This window comes from Thunnus maccoyii, chromosome 14 (genome assembly GCF_910596095.1).
Source record: "Thunnus maccoyii chromosome 14, fThuMac1.1, whole genome shotgun sequence".
NCBI classification, from domain to species: Eukaryota; Metazoa; Chordata; class Actinopteri; order Scombriformes; family Scombridae; genus Thunnus; species Thunnus maccoyii.
The window spans coordinates 918107-940150 of NC_056546.1; the positions used below are offsets into that span (position 1 = coordinate 918107).

Here is a 22044-nt window from a genome sequence, read left to right on the forward strand (position 1 = left end):
GTAAAATGTCCTAAAAATTAACCCTGAAATACCCAAAATTTCCAGGAAATTATCATAAAATTAAGGAACTGTTACATTTTGATATTTTATTACGTAAAAGATTATTATTAGCAGCTCAGATGTTTCAGTAAAGTCTCCAAAACATCATGAGCTCAGATCAACAGGTCTGTTTTCAGCTTTCATGCATTTTACAAAACTTTTAGACGATTTGATTTATTCAGATTAAGAAGCAGATTTTTTTCCACACAAAATAAAAAATGTAATGTCTCTGCTGGGAAATAATGAATCTTTTATTTTAAATCTGATTAACTTTTTGTGCTAAAGCAGTAAAGGGTTAAAGGAGTCGGCGGTGAGTTTGAGAAAATAAACTTTCTCAGTTTTGAGCAGCTTCCTTCAAATTCACATTAAAGTTTAATTTTAATGTAACTATGGAAACGTGTTGGTTCGCTTCAGACAGAAAGAGTCGACCCTCCCGCTGTCTGTCATTTCCCACACTGCGTCTGTGTCCCTGAAGTGTCCGTGCTGTGTTCAGGGTCAGTTGATGTTGTTCCTGCGGTTGAGCCGCAGGGCGGCGGCGCTCTGCCGGCTCTGCATCGCGTTTTCGACCACGTCCTTCCACTGGTCGTCTGAGATCTCCTTGGCCCACGCCGGCACGCCAAGAGACGGTAACGCCACGGCCGCCATCGTCCTCTTTACCAGCTCCACGTGGTCTGCAGGGACACAGGAAGTGATGTCAACAGACAGGAAGTTCTCACATGATAAATTAATGGTTTACAGTTGTGGTGTCTTCTGGTAATGATTAAAGACAAACATGTTGACAGACGGACATGAGGAGAACAGGTAGAGGACATGAAGACATGAGGAGGACAGGTAGAGGACATGAGGAGGACAGGTAGAGGACAAGGGGACAGGTGGAGGACATGAGGACAGGTGGAGGACATGAGGAGGACAGGTAGAGGACATGAAGACATGAGGAGGACAGGTAGAGGACACGAGGACAGGTGGAGGACATGAGGACAGGTAGAGGACAAGGGTACAGGTGGAGGACATGAAGACATGAGGAGGACAGGTAGAGGACACGAGGACAGGTGGAGGACATGAGGACAGGTAGAGGACAAGGGTACAGGTGGAGGACAGGTAGAGGACAAGGGTACAGGTGGAGGACATGAGGACAGGTGGAGGACATGAGGACAGGTAGAGGACAAGGGTACAGGTGGAGGACATGAGGAGGACAGGTAGAGGACAAGGGTACAGGTGGAGGACAGGTAGAGGACAAGGGTACAGGTGGAGGACATGAGGACAGGTGGAGGACATGAAGAGGACAGGTAGAGGACAAGGGTACAGGTGGAGGACATGAGGACAGGTGGAGGACAGATGGAGGTCTGACCTGCGTCCATAGGGATGGAGGCGTGGCTCCTCTGGGCCGCCGCCCCCTCAGGGTCCTCCTCCTCGTCACTGTCAGGAGGCGGAGCTTCAGGAAGGTGCAGCCCCATCACCTGCAGGTGAGAGACAGGTGAGACTGACAGCTACTGTTTCATCCATTAATGAGTCCAAACAGACGTCTTTTAACGTCTCGTTTCGTCCGACCGACAACAGACTGAAACATTTAAATATTTCATTTTCACCAGAAGACATTTGGAGGTTTTACTCAAACAACTTTAACCCTTAAACACACTTCAGAGCAGGTTTATCAAACTCTGACTTTCACTCTGAACTCCTTCAGCTCTAGAACTGATCAGAGTTCAATCAATGGCGAATAAAAAAAGTCAAGTCAGTTTTATTTGTATAGCCAAATTAGCCTCAGGGGGCTTTACCGTCTGTACAGCAATACAACATCCTCTGTCCTCAGACCCTTGATTCAGATAAGGAACAACTCCCTAAAAACCCTTTAAACAGGGAAAAACTGTTCTATGCTGTGTGAACAGAATAGAACAACAAAGACAAATAACAGAAATACAAAAGGGAAAAAGCCACCATCAACGCAGCTGCGATACTAGAGCGTCCATACTACTCCGGTGGAGGTAGAAACATTAATGTGTTTTGATCATTAATTCATTAACAGACCTGGATTTCTTTAATGGCTGATAAAGTGCTGGAATCTGACTGAGTATCAGGCTACATTACATTTTAAATATATTTATTCAGCTTTAATCTGACTGGGACAAAAACACCTTTTTTCACGGTGGGAGGGTCTCACTGTATGCTGATGACATGTTGTTATTTGTATCTGTACATAGATTCCCAAACCTCCTGGACTTTAGTGAAATATCCAACTACAAAGTTAATCTTCAAAGAAGTGAAATAGTAGCTGTTTATTTCAGATTCCTTTAAGATTAGTCCAAAATATTTTAAATATTTAGGGATTTGGATTACACGTAGCTAACTATCCGCTTCTGCAGCCCGAATCCAGTTATACCTCAAACTCACTCGATAAGCATTCAGTCAAAATATTGAATCATTTCATGAATCGTCTCCTGTAGCTCCAGCTGACAGACATTGTATGTTCCCTCCATCTATTATGGATGATGCTTTTAATACACCGTCCAAATGAAGAATCACATCATTATAGGATCTGTACACCATAGACTGTATAAAAATAACGGACGTAGTCACTGTGACGTCACTCTTTGGTTTGTGGACTCCTGTTTTGAGCCTCGAGTTTGGCGTTTTGATTGTCGCCATCTTGGATTTTTGGAGGCAGAAGTGACCATATTTAGAGGAGGGCGTGGAGCTGGGAGGAGCTCCCCAAGGTCCAACTACAGCCCTTCATTCACTGCCATGGTAGTGACTAGCCCTATAGCATACGCTGCTTTATCGTCTATTTTACTGTAAATGGGACCATAGTTTACTAAATGAACATCAGGCTGTATTGAAGAAGACTTGAAACTAGTGATTGAGACCATAAACTCATTAAGAAACAGTTCACTGAGGTAATAAATCAATGAGCAGTGGGGTCATTTTCTCATAGACTTCCATATAATCGGACTTCTTTTAGCAGCCAGTGGCGTCGCCCCCTACTGGCCATTACAGAGAATGCAGGTTTCAGTCACTTCCGCACTGGCTTCACTTTTCAGACCCGGAGCTTCTTGTTTGCACTACGCTGACAAAAACTGGTTAATTTAATATCCCAGAGGACATTTATATAAGTATCTACAGCTCAGAAATATAATTTCCTGTAACTCTGACTCGTTTCCCTTCTCGACTCCGTCTATGAGTGTAAACCAGATGCCATCTGTTAGTTACTAAACATGTACAGACGTCGAAAGTTTGGACACACTTTCTCATTCTGGGAATAGGAAGGTGTGTCCAAACTTTTGACTGGTTCTGTTGACTGGACTACACTGGAAACACTCCAAATAAATGGGAGAAAGACAAGATTAATCCATCACTAAACCTGTTCAGTGTGTCCTGAGGTGTTTGTGTTATTTAGTGAGTCAGCTGTTGCCGGGCAGATCTCACCTCTATCCTCTGCTGCACCTGCTGCAGCTGTTCAGCGTGTGAGGGCGCCTGCCCCCGCTCTTCTTCCTCCTCTTCCTCCTCCTCCTCCTCCGGCGGGGGTGCGGAGGCGTTCAGGCCGTCGGGCTCCTGGTTCAGAGGTTGGTAATAATATCCTCCACTGTTCACCTCCTCCTCCTCCTCCTCCTCTTCCTCTCCATCCAGCTCCATCTCCGCCCCCTCTTCCTCTTCCTCCTCCTCCTCCTCCTCACCCCCTCCCTCCCCCCCGCTCCACACCGCCCCCACCGGCAGCATCTCTCCGTCAGCCGGACGCTCGTCCTCGTCCTCAGAGCTCGGTAAGACTCTCTCCGGTCCCATCGCTGAGCTCAACACTTCCATCCACAGACGCCGAGACGCTGCCGGGGACGAAGACACGTTTATTTCATTCACTGTAAATAAACTATAATTCTGATGATTTTCTATATTTGTCTTCATGTTTGGATCCAAACCAACAATGAACTGATCTACTAACAAGTCTTGTGTGTGTATCAAAGCTGATGTATCTTATTAAAAACACGTCGGTGAGTCACAGCGCTGCACTGGGTCACATGATCCTTCATCATGAAGAGTTTGATTAGGAACGGATCCAAAGACTAATAACAGCATCACTAGTTGTGACCAGCAGATGTGCTGACAGGAAGTTTACAGATGAATAATAAACATCTCTGTGACATTTCTGTACTTCAATATCCTCTCATTCATCAACTGATACCGATATTATATCTATATATTGATACAATCAATTCAGTTCTTTTCACATACAGCAGGTCTTGACTGAACTCTTCAGTGATCACTTCATTAAATTGTTATTAGAATTTTCAGTTTTTGTTGACGTTGTCAGAAAGTCGATGATTCTGCTTTATGTTTATTAGTGTTGATGTGCATTTTATTAAAAAGTGTTTCTGATATTTTGTCCACTACATTAACCTACATGAGAGGGGAAAATATTACAAACACTACAGTATATTATATTATATTATATTATATTATATTATATTATATTATATAGATAGATGTAGATATTGTCCTGGTGGATTTATTGATCAGGTTGTATTTATTAGAGGTGATGTAAGAGTCTGTGGAGCATCACATCCTCCTGCTGCTGTTTAGAAACTGAACACCAGCTGTTCGTCTCTGTATCATCAGCATCAACGATCAGTCGCCAACTCTTAAATCTCCAACTATTTTGATAATCAATTAATCGCTTTGAGTCATTTTTCAGGAAAAAAAAAGCCCAAATTCTCTGATTCCAGCTACTTAAATGTGAATATTTTCTGGTTTCTTCAGTCTCTGTGACAGTAAACTGAAGATCTTTGTGGATAAAATCAGACATTTGAGGACGTCGTCTTTGGGAAACACTGATCAACATTTTTCACCATTTTCTGACATTTCATAAATCAAACAACTAATCGATTAATCCAGAAAATAATCAACAAATTACTTGATAATGAAAATAAATAATTAGTTGCAGCTCTAACTATATCAATTATAAAATACTTTGTAAGATTTTATCAGACAGACTGAAAGTTTAAACTGAGCTGCTGATACTGAAACATGTTTCATGTTATATTGATTCTCTGACAGGATTATTACAACCACAGTTTTATAATGTTGAAACTGACGGTGATAGAAAGTAACTAACTGCATTCACTGAAGTACTGTACTTAGGCAATATTGAGGTATTTGTACTTTACTTGAGTATTTCCATGTGATGCTACTTTCTACATTTCAGAGGGAAATATTGTACTTTCTACTCCACTACATTTATTTGACAGCTTTAGTTACTTTTCAGATGAAGATTTGACACAATGGATAATATAACAAGCTTTTAAAATACAACACATTGTTAAAGATGAAACCAGTGGTTTCCAACCTTTTTGTCTTTTGACGTCTTACAAAAAGCAGTGTGTAGTCGGGGTCACATTTCACATGTCTATGAGTTGTTGTTTCTGTCTGTGGTTCACCTGGCTGACAGATGATGGAGAAACAAACACCTGGAGCAGCTAACAGCTAATGAAGCTAACTCGCTCATTTTCCGGTTATTAAACTCTCTTCTTCTTCTCTTGTTTGTTGGTTTATTTCCTGTAAAGAGTAAACCTCCTCCAGGTGAAGGTTGTACTGTCTTACCTGTCTGTCTGTCTGTCTGTCTGTCTGTCCGGAGCTGCAGGCTGCTGCTGTTAGCTGTTAGCCGCTGCTAGCTGCAGCTGCCGTTTAAACACTTCCTGGTACGTCACAGGCACGCAACACGCAAAGTAGACGTTTTGTTTTTTTAAAAAAAGAAAAAGCTTTATTAACAAAATACAACAATGACATTGTAAAAAAAAATATCCAGCAACAAATTATTGGTGATTTGTACTATTATAATGTTCAAGGATAAAAGGAAAAGGAAAAAAATAAATAAAACGTAATTGGTACCTAATTAAGTAATCTTGCCTTATGCAGCTGGAGTATAATAATAATAATAATAATAATAACAAAGTGACCAAAAGTGACTTCTTCTAGTTGTTACCATATATTATCATTATTATTATTATTTATCTGTATCCTATAATATAATAATAATACAGTAATAGATTAGAACCTCTTTGTTCTGTTTCTTCTGCTGCTGAAATGATAAAAGATCAATAAAGTTTTATCTCAGTCACATCGTCCCAAAAGCTTTTACTAAAAAAGATGTACATGACAAAATCTGATATAACATGCAGTAAATCATACCTTCTATTTTATCTGCTGGGAAATTGACATTAACACAAATTTTGTTTTATTATTATTATTCTTTTTTTTTCACATTCCTGGTCAATATTTTGTACATTGGACTGTCTTCCATTAAAACTGGTAACAGCTCTTTTCTCTTAGAATATATTTTACATATTTTATTGGTGAATTTCTATCTTATATTAGTGATGATAACTTATGTTTTGTGTATATTTAGATTGTTATGAAATCCCATGTATGGACCAGCAGGTGATGCTGTTGATCAGCTGCTATTGACTGGAATAAAGTGACAGAAAAGTGTGAGTGTGATGATAATACATGTAATAGGTAACATATAATATATACTGTATATGATATATATGTTAGAATGGGTTTATGACACTGCAGAGTTTTTCTCTGTACAAAAAAAAGCTTCACATCATTTCTGAATTTATTTTTAATCCAAACACATCTTCACTGATAAATTTTTCTGTAATTTAAAATAATCTGAGTCTAAATCCTCCAAACAAACCGACCTGCTGAATGTTTGACCAGCAGCCAAAAGCAGCTTTATTAATTATACAACACATTTCATTAAACTCAGTGTGCTTTACATTTAAAAAGGAGACATGAAAACATCAAGCATAAGAAATGTAAGTAGTGAATTAAAAAGGATTCATTCAGAAACGATTCATGTTGGAAATGTAATAAAAATAAAGAGAATTGTACCGTTGGAACAAGTCTTACAGAAGGACGAAGTGTTCCTGATCCTCAGACTTTGTCTCTTAAACTATGAAACAGAATTTAAAGGAAAAAAATGAAAGACAGTCTCAGTTGTGACTTTGGATATAAAACTCCCACTTTCATAGAATAGATGAGTTTCACTAAGTCAATGAAATGATTTTAACCAGAAGATTAGAGACACAGAGACTTTTTTTTATTTTTTCATGTGTCTTTGTGTCTGTTTTCTTGTGCTTTTTAAACTGTGTTGTGTTAAGATCATTTGTAAAGAATTTTATTATTATATTTTATTTATGTTGGTATAACTGAGGGGGAAATTATATAAAATAATACATTAACAACGCACATTTATACACACAGATACTTGAGGAACCAGAGAAAAACCAGCTATAAACATCCAAACCAACACGGCTGCAGTCACACAGACACACTGAGGAGAGAACAGGAAGCTTTGAGCTCGTTTTATAATGTCGATGCAGCTTAAAGCAGCTTCTGATCTGATTCTGGTCTGATGGGGGTAAAGTTTGGGAATCTTTTTTTTTTATTCACATTGAATTATTTATTTATTAAACTGCTCAGTTATTATCAATTATATTAATTGCTCAAAAAGATGCTCTGAATGCTGCTTCACATCCCTCACCACTCTGCCAGGAAGCTCAAATTTAATTCAATTTCCCCCTTAAAAACTGTCAAAAATTAAAAATATAACTTTATTTAAGCAGAAAATGTCGTTTACAGCAGAAAGAAAGCAACTCAAAGAACAGATTAAAACATGAACAACAGACGTTTAATGAATCAGATAAATTATGACGAGAAAAATCAAAGTTCACAAAACAGACGATCAGAGAATTACAATCAAATACAAACTCAGACATAATTATGAGGATCAATAAGTCAATTAATAGGATATTTATAATAGATTATTTGGATAAAATCATTAAAAAAAACACAACAGAAAGAAAGAAATAATAAAAACAAACAAGTAAATGTAATAATAACTGATGAAAATACTAAAAATAAACATTTTACTATCAGTAAACAATAATTAAAAATACTCCAAACAAATAAAATAGTTACTTCTATTAGTTTATTAGTGTTACGAGGACAGGAGCTGATCAATCAATCAATCAATCAATCAATCAATCAGTCAGCAGCTTCTGATGACAAATCAATAACAAGTGTCGTTATGAACAGTCAGTTTAATAAATAATTATAATCCACTTTTCTCCACATGACGTCACAAACTCAGGCGGATTAAAACAGGCTCAGCGGGGTGTGACGTAACAGCTGCAAAGATTGTCTATTGAACAGGAAGTGTTACTCAGATTGTTATTTCTTCCACTAACAGGTTTTATAAACGCGTTTTCATATTTCTGTCATTTCCGCTTTTATAAGAGAAATAAAACTCAGAGGAGAGTTCAAGTTGATAAAAAAAAAAATAGAGGAAAAGAAATCATAAAATTTCTGTTTGTAAATAAAACATGTGCTCAAATATTTTGTTGTTTCAACATAAGATTAATTTATCATATTCTGTATTATTAACGTTATTTATTTATTTATTATGGTTTTCTATCCTCTTGATCACATTAACACTCAAAAAATAAATATTTTAATATTTTATTAGGAAAATTCCATACACATAAATATTATGACAAAGATCTTAGTTTTTAAATATGAATTGTCCTTTCTGGTAAATCGATTAAAACGAGTCAATAACAGAAAAAAGCACAAAAAATGATTGGTTAGACTCTTTGATTTAAAAGATGTATTAGCACATTTTTAAATAAATATTCACACAAGTACTGTTTCATTGGTCTTTATTATATTAAAAATATAGTTGTATTTTTAAAATTAAATTAGTCATTTTTTAACTTGATATGTAATATTGCTATGTAGATAAATGTTTTATAGTTTGAAAAAAAGTACTTATCACACGTCCATTTATTTGGCTTTCCAGAGCTTTCAGTCACATCTCTTATGAAAAATATTTATTTTAACTTCCAAAAAATGTCAATAATTACGCATATATAGTATAAGATATAACATTAATGATACTACTACTACCTACTTTATATATGAGCAAATGTATATTAAATGTATATACATTTTATAAACGTTTACACTATTACTGTCTTGTAAACACGTAATATTATATTATATTATATTATATTATATTATATTATATTATATTATATTAAAAACGTAGTTTATTGTCTCTTCCACACCAGCTGTCTGTCTCTGTCCTGCTGTTGGTTCACAGAAACAGCTCAGAGTGAGCCCTCCTGCTCTCTCTCCTCTCTCTGTGTCTCATAGTAACGGTCACCTGCAGAAACACACCGGGACTCACCGAGCTCACACCGACCGACCGACAGACCGCCCGCCGGACTCCAGGACACCGAACCCCGCTCCGCACCGCGCGGCTCCCCGTTGCTGATCAAACCCGACCAATCGATATCGGGATCGGTCGACTGCGATGTCCGCCGCGGTGGATCAGAACCGGCGCGTGGCCTGCGGCGAGATCAGAGGCACCGAAGCCGCGAAGGATGACATCAGCGTGTGAAACTCCCGATCCTCCCCGCGTGAGCTGATCGATCATTTATTTATCAGGTTCATTGATCACCTTATTGCAAAACTAATAGCCTAATAGGCTGAAATCATGATTGATCGGTTTTGATCACCTGATCAGGTCCAGACAGAGCAGCACGCACCTGCTCATGCTCATTAATACTTTACAGTCATTGATTATTGATTAGCTCCGGTGTGTGTTTTCACTTAAAAATATTAATTTATCAGTGAGTTTATCAGCTGAAATTGATCAGGTGACTGACCCAACATGATCAGCACTTATCAATAATTGATCACTACCTTATTAGTTTCCTCTACAGGCAGATCAAAGATAAGAAGAGCTGAAAGTATTGATCACTGAGAGAAAACTGATAAATGTCAAACAAATAATGTCCTCAAACTTATTTACCTGTTGTTCATTGATCTGTTCATGTGTCATGAGCCCTCACTGATCTAGTATTAGCAGCAGCAGGTGATAATTATACAGCAGAGATCAATAGCATGTTGTCCCCGCAGGTGTCCCAGGTGTCCCTGCAGGTGTCCCAGGTGTCCCAGGTGTCCCTGCAGGTGTCCCAGCATGCTGCCGGCCTCCATCCAGATCACGGGCGAGCAGCTGTCGGCGGCTGAGGTTCAGGACATCTGTGAGAGTCTGAAGGAGGACAGCGTCCGGCTGCTGTCCGTCCGCGGCTGCCAGCTCTCTGACCGGGACTTTGGACGCGTCTGCCGCAGCGTGGCGGAGTCTCGCTCGCTCGCTCAGCTCAACCTGAACCTGGGCGTGGTGTCCAGCATCAGCCGCACCCGACACCTGGCCGACGCCTTGAAGACCAACCGCTCCCTGCAGACGCTGTTGTGAGTTCAGAAGATGTTGAATAATAACTCTTATTGGTTTGGGATCTGGAGATGATTCCCATCAAAGAATCAGGACCCTCAGGTCAAAGGGATTTATTGTAGACAGAGAATAGATGTTGTGGTAGGACACTGACTAGACTGAGTATGTTGTGGTTTACAAAGAGAAATAACAACATAAGAATAACTTAAATGTGAATTAACGTTATTTCAAAGCAATAAAGCTATTTCCTGTAGCCCTTTCAATCTAAATCAGTAGCAAATATAACTTTTAGCAAGTTGAACAGATCATTTGTAAATGCAGGAAAACAGCCTTTGGCCGAACTAAATTAAGATCATATAAATCACAACACATATTTAATGACAACTAACACAAAATAGCGACCATGCAGTGTCCTCCATGCGAACTAGGTAGTTAAGAGCCGATTGAGGCAACAACTGTAAAATAACTTAAAATTACAAACAAGCCTAAAGAACCAAACCGTAAATGCTGCATGACAACATAAAAGGAACATTACAACAACTTATAAGCAGTGAGAAAACTCACAAATGATGTCAGCGCTTGTTAATGAAGCCAGGCAGGCTTTCTCACAAACTCATAACCAGCTAGAGTGTGATTGGCTTGTAAGGCTCTGTCCCCACCCCCTCCAGTCTCCATGGAAACCCTCTGTTGGATGCCGGCCTGGTGACCCTGAACGCGGCCCTGACAACCCACCCGGCGCTGGTCTGTCTGGATCTGGGAGACTGCATGCTGGGAGACGAAGCGCTGCGTCTGATCTGTGGGATGCTGCCACCTGACGGAGCCAAGTCAGGTAACAAACACCTGAAGAGAACACTGAGAACAACACTGAGAACAACACTGAGAACAACACTGAGAACAACACTGAGAACACTGAGAACACTGAGAACAACACTGAGAACACTGAGAACAGTGAGAACAGTGAGAGCACTGAGAACACTGAGAATAGTGAGCAGAACACTGAGAACACTGAGAACAACACTGAGCAGAACACTGAGAACAACACTGAGAACAACACTGAGAACAGTGAGAACACTGAGAGCACTGAGAACACTGAGAAAAGTGAGCGGAACACTGAGCAGAACACTAAGAACACTGAGAACACTGAGAACAACACTGAGAACAACACTGAGAACAACACTGAGAACAGTGAGAACACTGAGCAGAACACTGAGAACAACACTGAGAACACTGAGAGCACTGAGAACACTGAGAACGGTGAGCAGAACACTGAGAACACTGAGAACAGTGAGCAGAACACTGAGAACAACACTGAGAACAGTGAGCACACTGAGCAAAACACTGAGAACAACACTGAGAACAGTGAGCACACTGAGCAAAACACTGAGAACAACACTGAGAACACTGAGAACGGTGAGCAGAACACTGAGAACACTGAGAACAGTGAGCAGAACACTGAGAACAACACTGAGAACAGTGAGCACACTGAGCAAAACACTGAGAACAACACTGAGAACACTGAGAACAGTGAGCAGAACACTGAGAACAACACTGAGAACAGTGAGCACACTGAGCAAAACACTGAGAACAACACTGAGAACACTGAGAACGGTGAGCAGAACACTGAGAACAGTGAGCAGAACACTGAGAACGATGAGCAGAACACTGAGAACAGTGAGCAGAACACTGAGAACACTGAGAACAGTGAGCAGAACACTGAGAACACTGAGAACACTGACAGAACACTGAGAACACTGAGAACACAAAGGCTTCAGATTTGACCTCTAAATGTTGTTGGATTAATAATTAAACATAAACTTGATCACGACTTTGTAACAGTAAATATAAACCTTTTCTCAATTGATTAAAAAAATGTGTGTTAGGTCATGTGTTTTGATGATCAATCGAAAATGACGATCAATAAATCAAACTTATCAATAAGACAGCAATGTAAAACTGATCAATTCACACCAGAAAAAACAGCCCACAGCTGGTTTACTGGGTCTGGGTTATAACTGGAATGAGGGACAATTATGTGGAACACCCTAGCAACCACTTAGCAACATCCCAGCAAACACTTAGCAACACCTAGCAACCACTCAGCAACGCCATAGCAACCACTTAGCAGCACCCTAGCAACCACTTAGTAACATCCAAGCAAACACTTAGCAACACCCTAGCAACCACTCAGCAACACCATAGCAACCACTTAGCAACAGTCTAGCAACCACTTAGAAACACCTTAGCAACCACCCACAACAGCACAGAAACCACCTGACACCACCCTAGCAACTGTCGGACACACCTTAGCAACCACATGGAAACATCTAGTAACACCATGGTGACCTCCCAGAACACCCTAGCAACTGTCGGACACACCTTAGCAACCACATGGAAACATCTAGTAACACCATAGTGACCTCCCGGAACACCTTAGCAACTGTCGGAAACACCTTAGCAACCACAAGTAAACAATCTAGTAATGTCATAGTGACCTCCCGAAACACCCTAGCAACTGTTGGACACACTTTAGCAACCACATGGAAACATCTAGTAACACCATAGTGACCTCCCGGAACACCTTAGCAACTGTCGGACACACCTTAGCAACCACATGGAAACATCTAGTAACACCATGGTGACCTCCCAGAACACCCTAGCAACTGTCGGACACACCTTAGCAACCACATGGAAACATCTAGTAACACCATAGTGACCATAGTTCCAGAACACCTTAGCAACTGTCGGAAACACCTTAGCAACCACAAGTAAACAATCTAGTAATGTCATAGTGACCTCCCGAAACACCCTAGCAACTGTTAGACACACTTTAGCAACCACATGGAAACATCTAGTAACACCATAGTGACCTCCTGATACCACCCCAGTAACTGACATGAAGGACAGTTGTGAAATGGTCTTAGAGTTAATGTAAAACATTAACAGGTGGGCTCCTCTTAGGTCTGAATAGGCAAATCAGTTTCGACTTAAATGTCACACACACATTAAATACAGTTTAATAAAATAAATGACAGATTTGCAGATGAGTTTCTATTTACAGACCTTGTGAATCAGCTGAGTGTGAAACACACGAAAGCTGCAGATCAGCAGCAGTTTGGAGGAAGCAGACAGATATTCAATAAAGCTCTGAGGACGTTTGGTCTCTTGAGACTCTGTTATTTCAGGCTCAAATAACCTGAATTCATCAGTCCACATGCTGGAGGATTTAACTCCATCATTTCAGATCAACATAACAAGGACAAAGCATTAATGCTTCTGCTGACGGAAAATCACAAATTAGACCTAAAAGGCCTAGAAAACAGTGATTTATCTCCAAATTATTTTGAGCCTGATGTCCTAAAAGCAGCTGAACTCTTAATAAGGAAAATGTTTTCTGCATGTGGAAAACTTAAACTGACCTATCTGTGATTAAAGTAAATTGTGTTGTTCCTAAATAGAGGGATCTGGATTTAATAATAAAAGTAAGTCATGAAATCTCTTGTTTGTCTCTGTAGAAAATGTCCTGGGATATATTTCATACTTAAGTTTTTTAAAACTATTTTCACATATTAAGCTTTACTCTTTCCAAATTTACAATTCATGATAAGGAAAATTTATAATCAAAATTTTAAAGGACTGAAAAACAAAAGAGCTGAACTCAAAAAACACAACAAAAAAACATGAAACATGACAGTCAAGTTGGATACAGTACACATTTATGTAGATTAAAGACATTCACATACATATCTTACCCATACATATACGTTCAAACACACATATACAGTATATGCATGTGTGTGTGTGTGTGTTTGGGTGTGTGTGCATGCATACATACATACTAATTACAGGAAGTAGTCAGATATTCAGTAACATGGTCACCCGTCTATTGGAAGAGAAAGGACAAGCTGGTAAATAACCTTCTGATACATTCTGATGATGTAGTTATAATTTCCCACCTTTCTTCAAACACATCTTCGGTGTTCCTCGTTTTGTGAGTCACTTTCTCCGTAAGTTGCACTTCTTGAATCGTACTTTTCATCTAATTAAATCCGGGTTGTGATCTTTGTCCACTCCATTGTAATTTGCCTCAGTGCTGTGATTCTCAGGAGTCCAGCTGGAGGTTTTGTCTATGAGTGTATTTCTGTCTATGAGTGTATTTCTGTCATGGTGTGTGTTCGGTTGTGTGCAGGTCTGAGGGAGCTGACGCTGAGCGCTAACCCAGGAATCAGCTCCAAAGGCTGGGCTCGACTCGCCATCGCTGTGGCTCACAGCTCGCAGCTCCGAGTGCTCAACCTGGACTACAACCCGCTGGGTAATCAGATTACATTATATTACTGACATCATGGGAACAAAAAAGTGTCACGCAATTACATAATAATAATTTAATATATGTAGCACATTTCTTACAAAAAGATGGAATTCACCACTCTCGCACAGATTTGTTCTAAATGTTTGAGTGATTTCAGACAATTTGTGATATTTAGCAAGTTTCTCTGAATTTTATAAAAGGTACAAATGAAACTGACGAGTCCGGTCGTGTCGTTCGAGTCATAAACAGACAAACACTCATAATCTGACCTGAAATCATAAAGTCTTCATATGAACGAATTTACAGTTTAAATGTGAAAATAAAATGTAGAGATACAACAATTAGGTGATGAATAAATCGACAGAAAATTAATCATCAACAATTTTGATAATTGATTAATCATTTCAGTAATTCTTTAAGTAAAAATGCCCAAAGAAATTGCTGGTTTTGGCTTCTCAAATGTGAAGATTTGAAGCTTTTCTGTGTCATACATGACAGTAAACTGAATATCTTCGGGCTGTGGACTCTTGATCAGTAAAATAAGACATTTGGAGACGTCTCTTTGAGTTGTGAGGGATTATAAGAGACTTTTTTTCACAATTATCTGACATTTCATAGACTAAATGATTAATTGATTGATCAATAATGAAACTAATTTTTAGTTGCAGCCCTAATAAAATAGAAAACTGAAACAAACTGGCTTCCAGTTTCCTGATGTGCAGATGTTTCTGTCAGTAGTAAACAGCTGTCCAGCATCATGTTGTGTTGCAGCTGACAGTAACATCAGCTACTGAAGGCTGTAATATTCTCTCCTCTAATATCTCTGTGCTGTGACGTCACATGACGCCTCTCACATCATATGAGTTATGGAGCGCTTTGCTTTAGAAAGATGTTTTTTAGCATCTAACTTAATGTCAAAGCGTTTCCTCTATTTTCTTATTTCACAGCGCTGCTCTGATGGATTCATGTTTTCTAATAGTTTCAGCTCCTCTAATATGACGACTGACACCAATCAATGTGTCTGCTGGTCTCTGATTTTAATCACTGTAAGCTTTACAACTGGCTAAAATCAGACATTTTAGGGGCGTCGATGATGCTAATGATGAAATCTCAGGTACTTTCAGCTCCTCATGAACAGGTGACCTTCATCAGGCTGAAACCAGAGATTTAACACATGTTCAGAGAGTTTGTCGGAAAAACTTGAAGGAACAAACCTCACAGAGGAAAGTCAGAGACGTTTAGGAGAAGAAAATGTTCCTGCATGAGGCTCAATGTGCTTCACAAAAAAACAAAAAGAAGATGCAAGAAATAGGAACATTAAAAACATAGAGACAAATCAAAGACATTTAAAATCAAATAAAGTTAATAATAAATAAAGATAAACAATACTGTAGTTGAGGTTAAAATTAGGGATGCACAATATTATCGGCACGTCATCGGTATCGGCCGATATAAGCTCTAAAATTAAATATCGGCATCGGCCCTGATGAACATTTCTGCCGATTATGAGAGGACGATATGTCGCCATCTCCTCTGCCGCCTGACTGGGTTTCCCTCCACGGACTGTTTCACCCTGACGATCCCGGTCCTTCCTCCACAGGCTGCACTTCACTCAGACGTCCGTCAAACCAGCTGTTTCTTCTCACTTTAACCTGAATAACAAACCAGGGCTCAGTGCTCCACACGGAGAGCCGGGGCTAACATTAGCTGGGAGGCTAGCAGAGGCTAGCTGGTTGTGCTTCCCTCCGGCCATGCTGCTGCTAACGCTCCGCTAGCCTCTCAGCTAACGTTAGCCTCGGCTCTCCGTGTGGATCCAACCGGAGCACCGAGCCCCGGTTTGTTATTCAGGTTAAAGTGGGAAGAAGCAGCAGGTCTGACGGGCGGCTGAGTGAAGTGCAGCCTGCGGAGGAAACACCGGGGCCGTCAGTCCGTTGAGGAGCTGCCATGTTTGGCTGCACAGATAGGAAACACATCGGCTGACAGGATGTACCACTCTGTTTGGGGGGGGGGGGGGGGGGGGGACTTCTTCTTTTTGGTTTATAACGGCGGTTGGCAACCAGCGCATTAGGTGCATTACCGCCACCTTCAGGACCAGAGATTAAATCCTACACATTAATCCTGTCTGTCTAATAAACTCAATGAAAACTCTGCTGCTGCTCCCACTTGGCAGGTTCATTAAAGTTTTAATGCTGAGCTCCTGAACTCCAGTCTTCCTCAGTTCTTCCTTCATATATTGTCTTTCTTGATCATATTTAGTACAATCTATGCTTGCATGTATAATAGTCTCCTCAGCCAGCTGGAAAAAAATATCGGCCACAAGGAGTTGGAAATATCGGCATATCAGATATCTGCAAAAAATCCAATATCATGCATCCCTAGTTAAAATATAGTAAATTATGGGAGCTGACATCTCATTTGGGTACAAAAATCATGTCCCTCAGGGTTAAGATTAGGAGGTGGGTTATGCAATAATAATGGTTAAAGGTGCCCTCTGGTGTTTTCTAAAAAAACAAAAATTATATTTACATTCATTGTTACTCAGCAAAAGTCATCGTGTGTTTCCTTGTAATCTAACAAATGTGTTGAATCCATTTCTGTGCTCATAAAACATTTGCAAAACATTTTTTTAAAGTATTTTAAATTCTGCATTGTTTACATCCGTGATTACGAGTGTGCAGTCTTCTTCTTCTCTGCCATTACAGCCTTCTGTAGATCAGTGGAATAGTGTGAAGCTCTTAGAAGGATAGGAAGGAAGTGTATCACGTCATCTGCGTGCACGCACATCCTCATGCACATGCAAGGGTCAAACAAAACAGGGACTCGCTCATTAAAAACCTGCTCCATCACTACCAGAGGCCAGAAACTCCACAGGAAGGAGTCGATCTGATGTCCTCATAAATGACAAAAACATGTTTTGTGTGTGTGAACAATGAAGTGTAAAAAGAAACTGAGTTTATGATATAAAAACAGAAAAGCTGCAGACGCTCCGACTGGAGACACTGCTTGACAGTTTTAGTGGAAAAATTAGTAATAGTTATAGTTATAGTAGTTATTATTAATCATTTTATTCGTAGTCACTATATATGCTGTTATTTTTGAGCTGTATCAAATGTTTTTACTCAATATGTAATCATAGTTTGGCAACTTGTTGTTATTGTTATTAGTAGTTTTATTGTTGTTGATTCATTGTTTTGTGTTTTTGTTTGTTTGTTGGTTTTGTTTGTTTTTTGGCACCCGCTAGGATGCAATAATTAGTAGTCCACAAGCTGTTGGTCCGGACTGGTTTGCCGTACTGATGGTAGTTTGTTCTGTTGGTATGAAATGAGTTTCCAGAATTTATTGGTGAACCTCTTGTAGACGACTAATGGAAATTTTTTACCATCCCGTTGGGCATTTTAGTGCCGTTAAACAGGATATTTTTACCACATTTTAACCCAAACCATGGGAAGGATTAGTGTATCACCAGCAGGCAAAAACGTTTCTCTGTTTTGAAGCAATTTGAATTTGATCACGTGATTTTGTGCAATCAATCAATCAATCAATGCACATGCAACAATAAACAGACTATTGACATGGAGGAATCGGTACCAACAGCTACTTCCTTGTTTTTTGTTCCCTTTCGCCTTGGATTTTAGTACATTATTGTTATTATAATGTCATATTTACTTGTGTGGACCCCAGGAAGAGTAGCTGCTACCTTGGTAATGGCTAATGGGGATCCATTATATATATATATATATATATATATATATATATATATATATGTATATATATATATATGTGTATATATATATATATATATTATATTATATTATGTATGTAAATGTCTAGGAAGGAGCTCTGAATGTCTTCTGATGTTTCTGAGGGTTCTGGTTCTGGTTCTGTCTCCAGGTGATCAGATTGCAGGGATGCTGGCGGTTGCCGTGGCGTCCAGTAGAACCCTGGAGGCACTGGACCTGGAGGGTACCGGACTCACCAACCAGTCAGCACAGGTTGGCCAATCACATTTCTTCTATGTTTTCTTCATTGCATCATAGTTCAGCTGAATCCAACTGTCCGCAGACTGACAACTGACTTACAGACTTTGTTCCTGGGAAATCTGCAAGTGTCAAGTTCTGTCCAAATCCACAATTCATCAAGTCCACCAGGAACCTCAAGAGGACTTTCTGTGGACTTCGCTGAGAAAATTACCCATAATCCACAGCAAAATGGAAGTGATTACATTTAATTAGTAATTAATAAACAATAATAATAATATGAATCATATCATATTAATCATATTATTATTTTTTCATTTTTATTGTACAAGTTAATTGATGTAGTGAGGTATAATGTACACACAGAATAATAGTCCTGTAGGCTTAATAATGTGGATTTGTTTATAATCTGCTAAACTAGACGGGCAAAGTTTGTTTTTGTCTGTCTACAATGTAAAGGTCCTCAGTGGGGATTGAATGTGAATATAGATTAATGTTAGCAGTGTAAAGCAGCAGAGCTGCACATCAAAACCATTAAGATCAGTTCAGAAAAACACTGACAAAGATGGAAGATGAGGTCCCGTCTCGTAGCGCATTTCATCCCCTCAATCTCAGGCTCAGTCCGGAGGATGGACATTAGGATTCAGCCTTCATATCAGTGCTGATAAGCCTTTTTTTCAGGAAGTCTTCAGTCTCTCAGGTGTTCCTGTGTTTGTCCAGCAGGGGGAGACATTGATCTGAACTTCCTTCAACACTGAACTCAAACACTCATGTTCTTATATTTATCACAGCTCAGAAGATCCAAATTTACACAACAAGTCCCCAAAAACTAACATTAAACCACAGTCCTCTTTACTCTGACCTTACCTTACACCGTCTCTGTCTGCAGGTGTTCTTGGACATGGTGGAGAACTACCCGACCAGCCTGCGGGTTCTGGTTCTGTCGGAGAACGACATCAGTCCTGAGCTGCAGCAGCAGATCTGCGACCTGCTGTCTGAAGCAGAGGACGAAGACGACAGAGAGGCCCCGCCCCTCCAGCCAGGCCCCGCCTCCAGCAGCGCCCTGCTGCCAATCAGAGACAAGTATCACCCAATGAGAGACAAGTACCAACCAATCAGGAACAAGTACCAGCCCCCCGCCTGGCTCCCCCACAGCAGTAAGGGCTGAACACTTCACCTCATCCCCGTCCTCTCTACAGACCCCCTAACATCTGTCCCTCCTTCAACCAGTCCCAGTTAAGCCCAGTATTATCCTGGTTCTGCCCCAGTTAAACCCAGTATTAGCCCTGGCGGTCCCAATTGACCCAGTATGAGCCCGGTTCTGTCCTCTCTGTGGTGTTCAGTGACAGTAGGAGGTTTTGTGTTCTGTATAATAGTGGACTAAATGTGAATTTGGTTAAACTGGTTTTAATCTAATCCCAGTTAAGAAAGAATATTCAGTAATCCTAATAATCAATATTCAAACAATATTAATTAATTCTCCCATTAAAGATAGTTTCTTCCTCTGTGGTTCCACGCAGCTGTGTGGTCTGAAGCTCAGTTGTTCTGGTTCTGATTACAGATCTGACTGTATTCTCCTTTAAGGTTCGGTCACACCAGCATTCAAACTGTGAAATCCATTAACTTCACTGGATTCACTTGCAAAGTAAATCCAAGTGAATTTTTCACATCAATTTCAGTTTGGTGATCAATAACAAGCCGTCCTGACAGAGCTGACCTGTGAGCAGACGGAGAGCCGGAGAGTCCTAAATGGAGGAAGCCGTCGTAGCTTATTAGCTGTGTTGCTAACATCCAGTTTTATTGAAGCTGTCAGAGTAAAAACTGTTCAGAGACTGTTTACACACTGTTAGCAGACAGGAGGACATGATGCTGATATGTCTGTTCAATATTGACCTGTTAGCGACCAAGCTAACCTATTGTGACTGACTAGCACCACCACGTTTCCCTAGCATGGTTAGCTCACCAGCTGCAGTTCACCAACTAGCCTGAAGAATAATCACGTCTTCATCGAGCTTCAATAACCAAATATTTCAGAAAGATGAACTTCTGATGTGACCGGTCCTTCAGAAAATTCTTTCAGCTGATGAAAACATGAACTTCAGACATTATGAGGACACTTCTAACAGAGTTTCTTTGAATGAATGAACACACATGTTTAGCTAAAGTACTAGAAATTATGTATATACTGTATTTATAACATTTTCCAAATCAGCTGTTAGATTGATTTCCTTCAAAGGAACAGTTTCACATTTTGGGAACTTTTCTTATTCTCTGTCTGACGGAGAGTTAGATGTTCAGATTGATGAATATGCAGCTGAAGCCAGTTAGCTTAGCTTAGCATAAAGACTGAAACAGGGAAGCTGCTAGCCTCATACAAAAACTGGAATGTAAAAACGTCACGTTGAGGTTTTATGGAGGGTTGTGTTGAACTTTTCAAACTATTTCTCAAATAAACATGACTTAACATTTGCTGTGATGGATTATTTCTCTGCTGGTTGATTTTCATAGAAACAAAATGGCTGCCTGGAAGGAAATCAATCTAAAAAGTGATTGATGATTTGGAAAATGATCAGCAGGATTTGTATTTACTGGTTTCAGAAACGTTGGGACATGGCGGTCTGGTCCTTTTCTAAACGTGTCGTTCTTTAACCCTACAGACTCCAGCCCCCAGATGGTCTTGCTGACATCAGGTCTAGGTGAGAGCTTATTGGCTGAGACTGAGATGTGACCCCTCCCACAAACACCCACACTTCCTGTTCACCTTTTAAATGATTTTTTTCTTTTGGTTTGGTCTGAATGTTCCTGGTTTATTTCTCTGCACTGCACTTCTCTGGGTTGTCAGATCACCTGATGGCTGGCAGCCAATCACATGCTCTGCATGGTTTGATGTAGCACCTGTACATAGACGAGAACAGAGCGACACAAAACCTTAACACACCAAGTGACTTCTACACAGACAGGTGTTTGTTCAGCAGTGTGTTTCTGATGAATGTTGGTTTGTTCTGCTGCTCTGATGTCACAATAATAAAACTGTTTACAGCTTCGTACAAACCGACGACTCAGCGTCTTCATTCACTGTCAGTGACGGACAGACATTTGACGTTTAACGATGTTTAACATTTTCACACATATTAAGGTGTGTCAAAGACAGTGATGAAAGTAACTAAGTACATTTACTCCAGTATTGTAGTCAACTACAGTTTTGAGGTACTTTATGCTTGCTCACGCACGCACGTGACTTCCAGTAAAGAAGAAGGTGGGAGGAGCAAACAGGAAGTAAAGTTGAAAGTATTCAGTCATTCTCCATTTTAAAGTCAACAGAGCAGAAGGAGGAAACAGTCTGAGGCAGGGTGAGTGTTAATATCAGAGCTGCAAATAATGATTACTGTTATTATTGATCAATCTGTTGATTATTCTACTGATTAATTGTCTGGCTG

At 39.9% G+C, this 22044-nt stretch overlaps 2 protein-coding genes across 5 annotated transcripts; one reads left to right on the plus strand and one right to left on the minus strand.

Annotated features, from left to right (window-relative positions):
* Nucleotides 1-242: 242 nt before the first annotated feature.
* mea1 (male-enhanced antigen 1) lies at nucleotides 243-5712 on the minus strand. Of its 3 annotated transcripts, none has more exons than XM_042432539.1 (4): nucleotides 5630-5712; nucleotides 3460-3854; nucleotides 1388-1496; nucleotides 243-710 (listed from the first exon to the last, which is right to left on the minus strand). In XM_042432539.1, exons 2-4 carry the CDS (start codon nucleotides 3832-3834, stop codon nucleotides 535-537), a joined length of 660 nt encoding a protein of 219 aa, XP_042288473.1. In that variant the 5' UTR covers nucleotides 3835-3854; nucleotides 5630-5712; the 3' UTR covers nucleotides 243-534. The 3 variants fall into 3 exon arrangements, with proteins under 3 accessions (XP_042288473.1, XP_042288474.1, XP_042288471.1); XM_042432540.1 differs by having other exon boundaries at nucleotides 3460-3856; nucleotides 5624-5712; XM_042432537.1 differs by having other exon boundaries at nucleotides 3460-3851; nucleotides 5623-5710.
* Nucleotides 5713-9150: 3438 nt separating this feature from the next.
* lrrc73 (leucine rich repeat containing 73) lies at nucleotides 9151-21659 on the plus strand. 2 transcript variants are annotated; one of them, XM_042432519.1, is made up of 7 exons: nucleotides 9151-9537; nucleotides 10012-10344; nucleotides 10993-11153; nucleotides 14511-14633; nucleotides 18522-18622; nucleotides 19497-19764; nucleotides 21265-21659. In XM_042432519.1, the coding sequence occupies exons 2-7, from the start codon at nucleotides 10073-10075 to the stop codon at nucleotides 21333-21335; spliced, it is 996 nt and encodes a 331-aa protein (XP_042288453.1). In that variant the 5' UTR covers nucleotides 9151-9537; nucleotides 10012-10072; the 3' UTR covers nucleotides 21336-21659. The 2 variants fall into 2 exon arrangements, with proteins under 2 accessions (XP_042288453.1, XP_042288454.1); XM_042432520.1 differs by having other exon boundaries at nucleotides 9151-9509.
* The last annotated feature ends 385 nt before the right edge of the window (nucleotides 21660-22044 follow it).

Bases quoted from the DNA above. Each gene is read 5' to 3' on its own strand.
- mea1 (XM_042432539.1), bottom strand. From the start codon at position 3,834: ATGGAAGTGTTGAGCTCAGCGATGGGACCGGAGAGAGTCTTACCGAGC. The intron at 1,497-3,459 runs GTGAGATCTGCC...TCTCACCTGCAG, and splicing joins AGGTGCAGCAGAGGATAGAG to GTGATGGGGCTGCACCTTCC. The intron at 711-1,387 runs GTCAGACCTCCA...GTGTCCCTGCAG, and splicing joins CTCCATCCCTATGGACGCAG to ACCACGTGGAGCTGGTAAAG.
- lrrc73 (XM_042432519.1), top strand. From the start codon at position 10,073: ATGCTGCCGGCCTCCATCCAGATCACGGGCGAGCAGCTGTCGGCGGCT. The intron at 14,634-18,521 runs GTAATCAGATTA...TTCTGTCTCCAG, and splicing joins CCTGGACTACAACCCGCTGG to GTGATCAGATTGCAGGGATG. The intron at 18,623-19,496 runs GTTGGCCAATCA...CTCTGTCTGCAG, and splicing joins TCACCAACCAGTCAGCACAG to GTGTTCTTGGACATGGTGGA.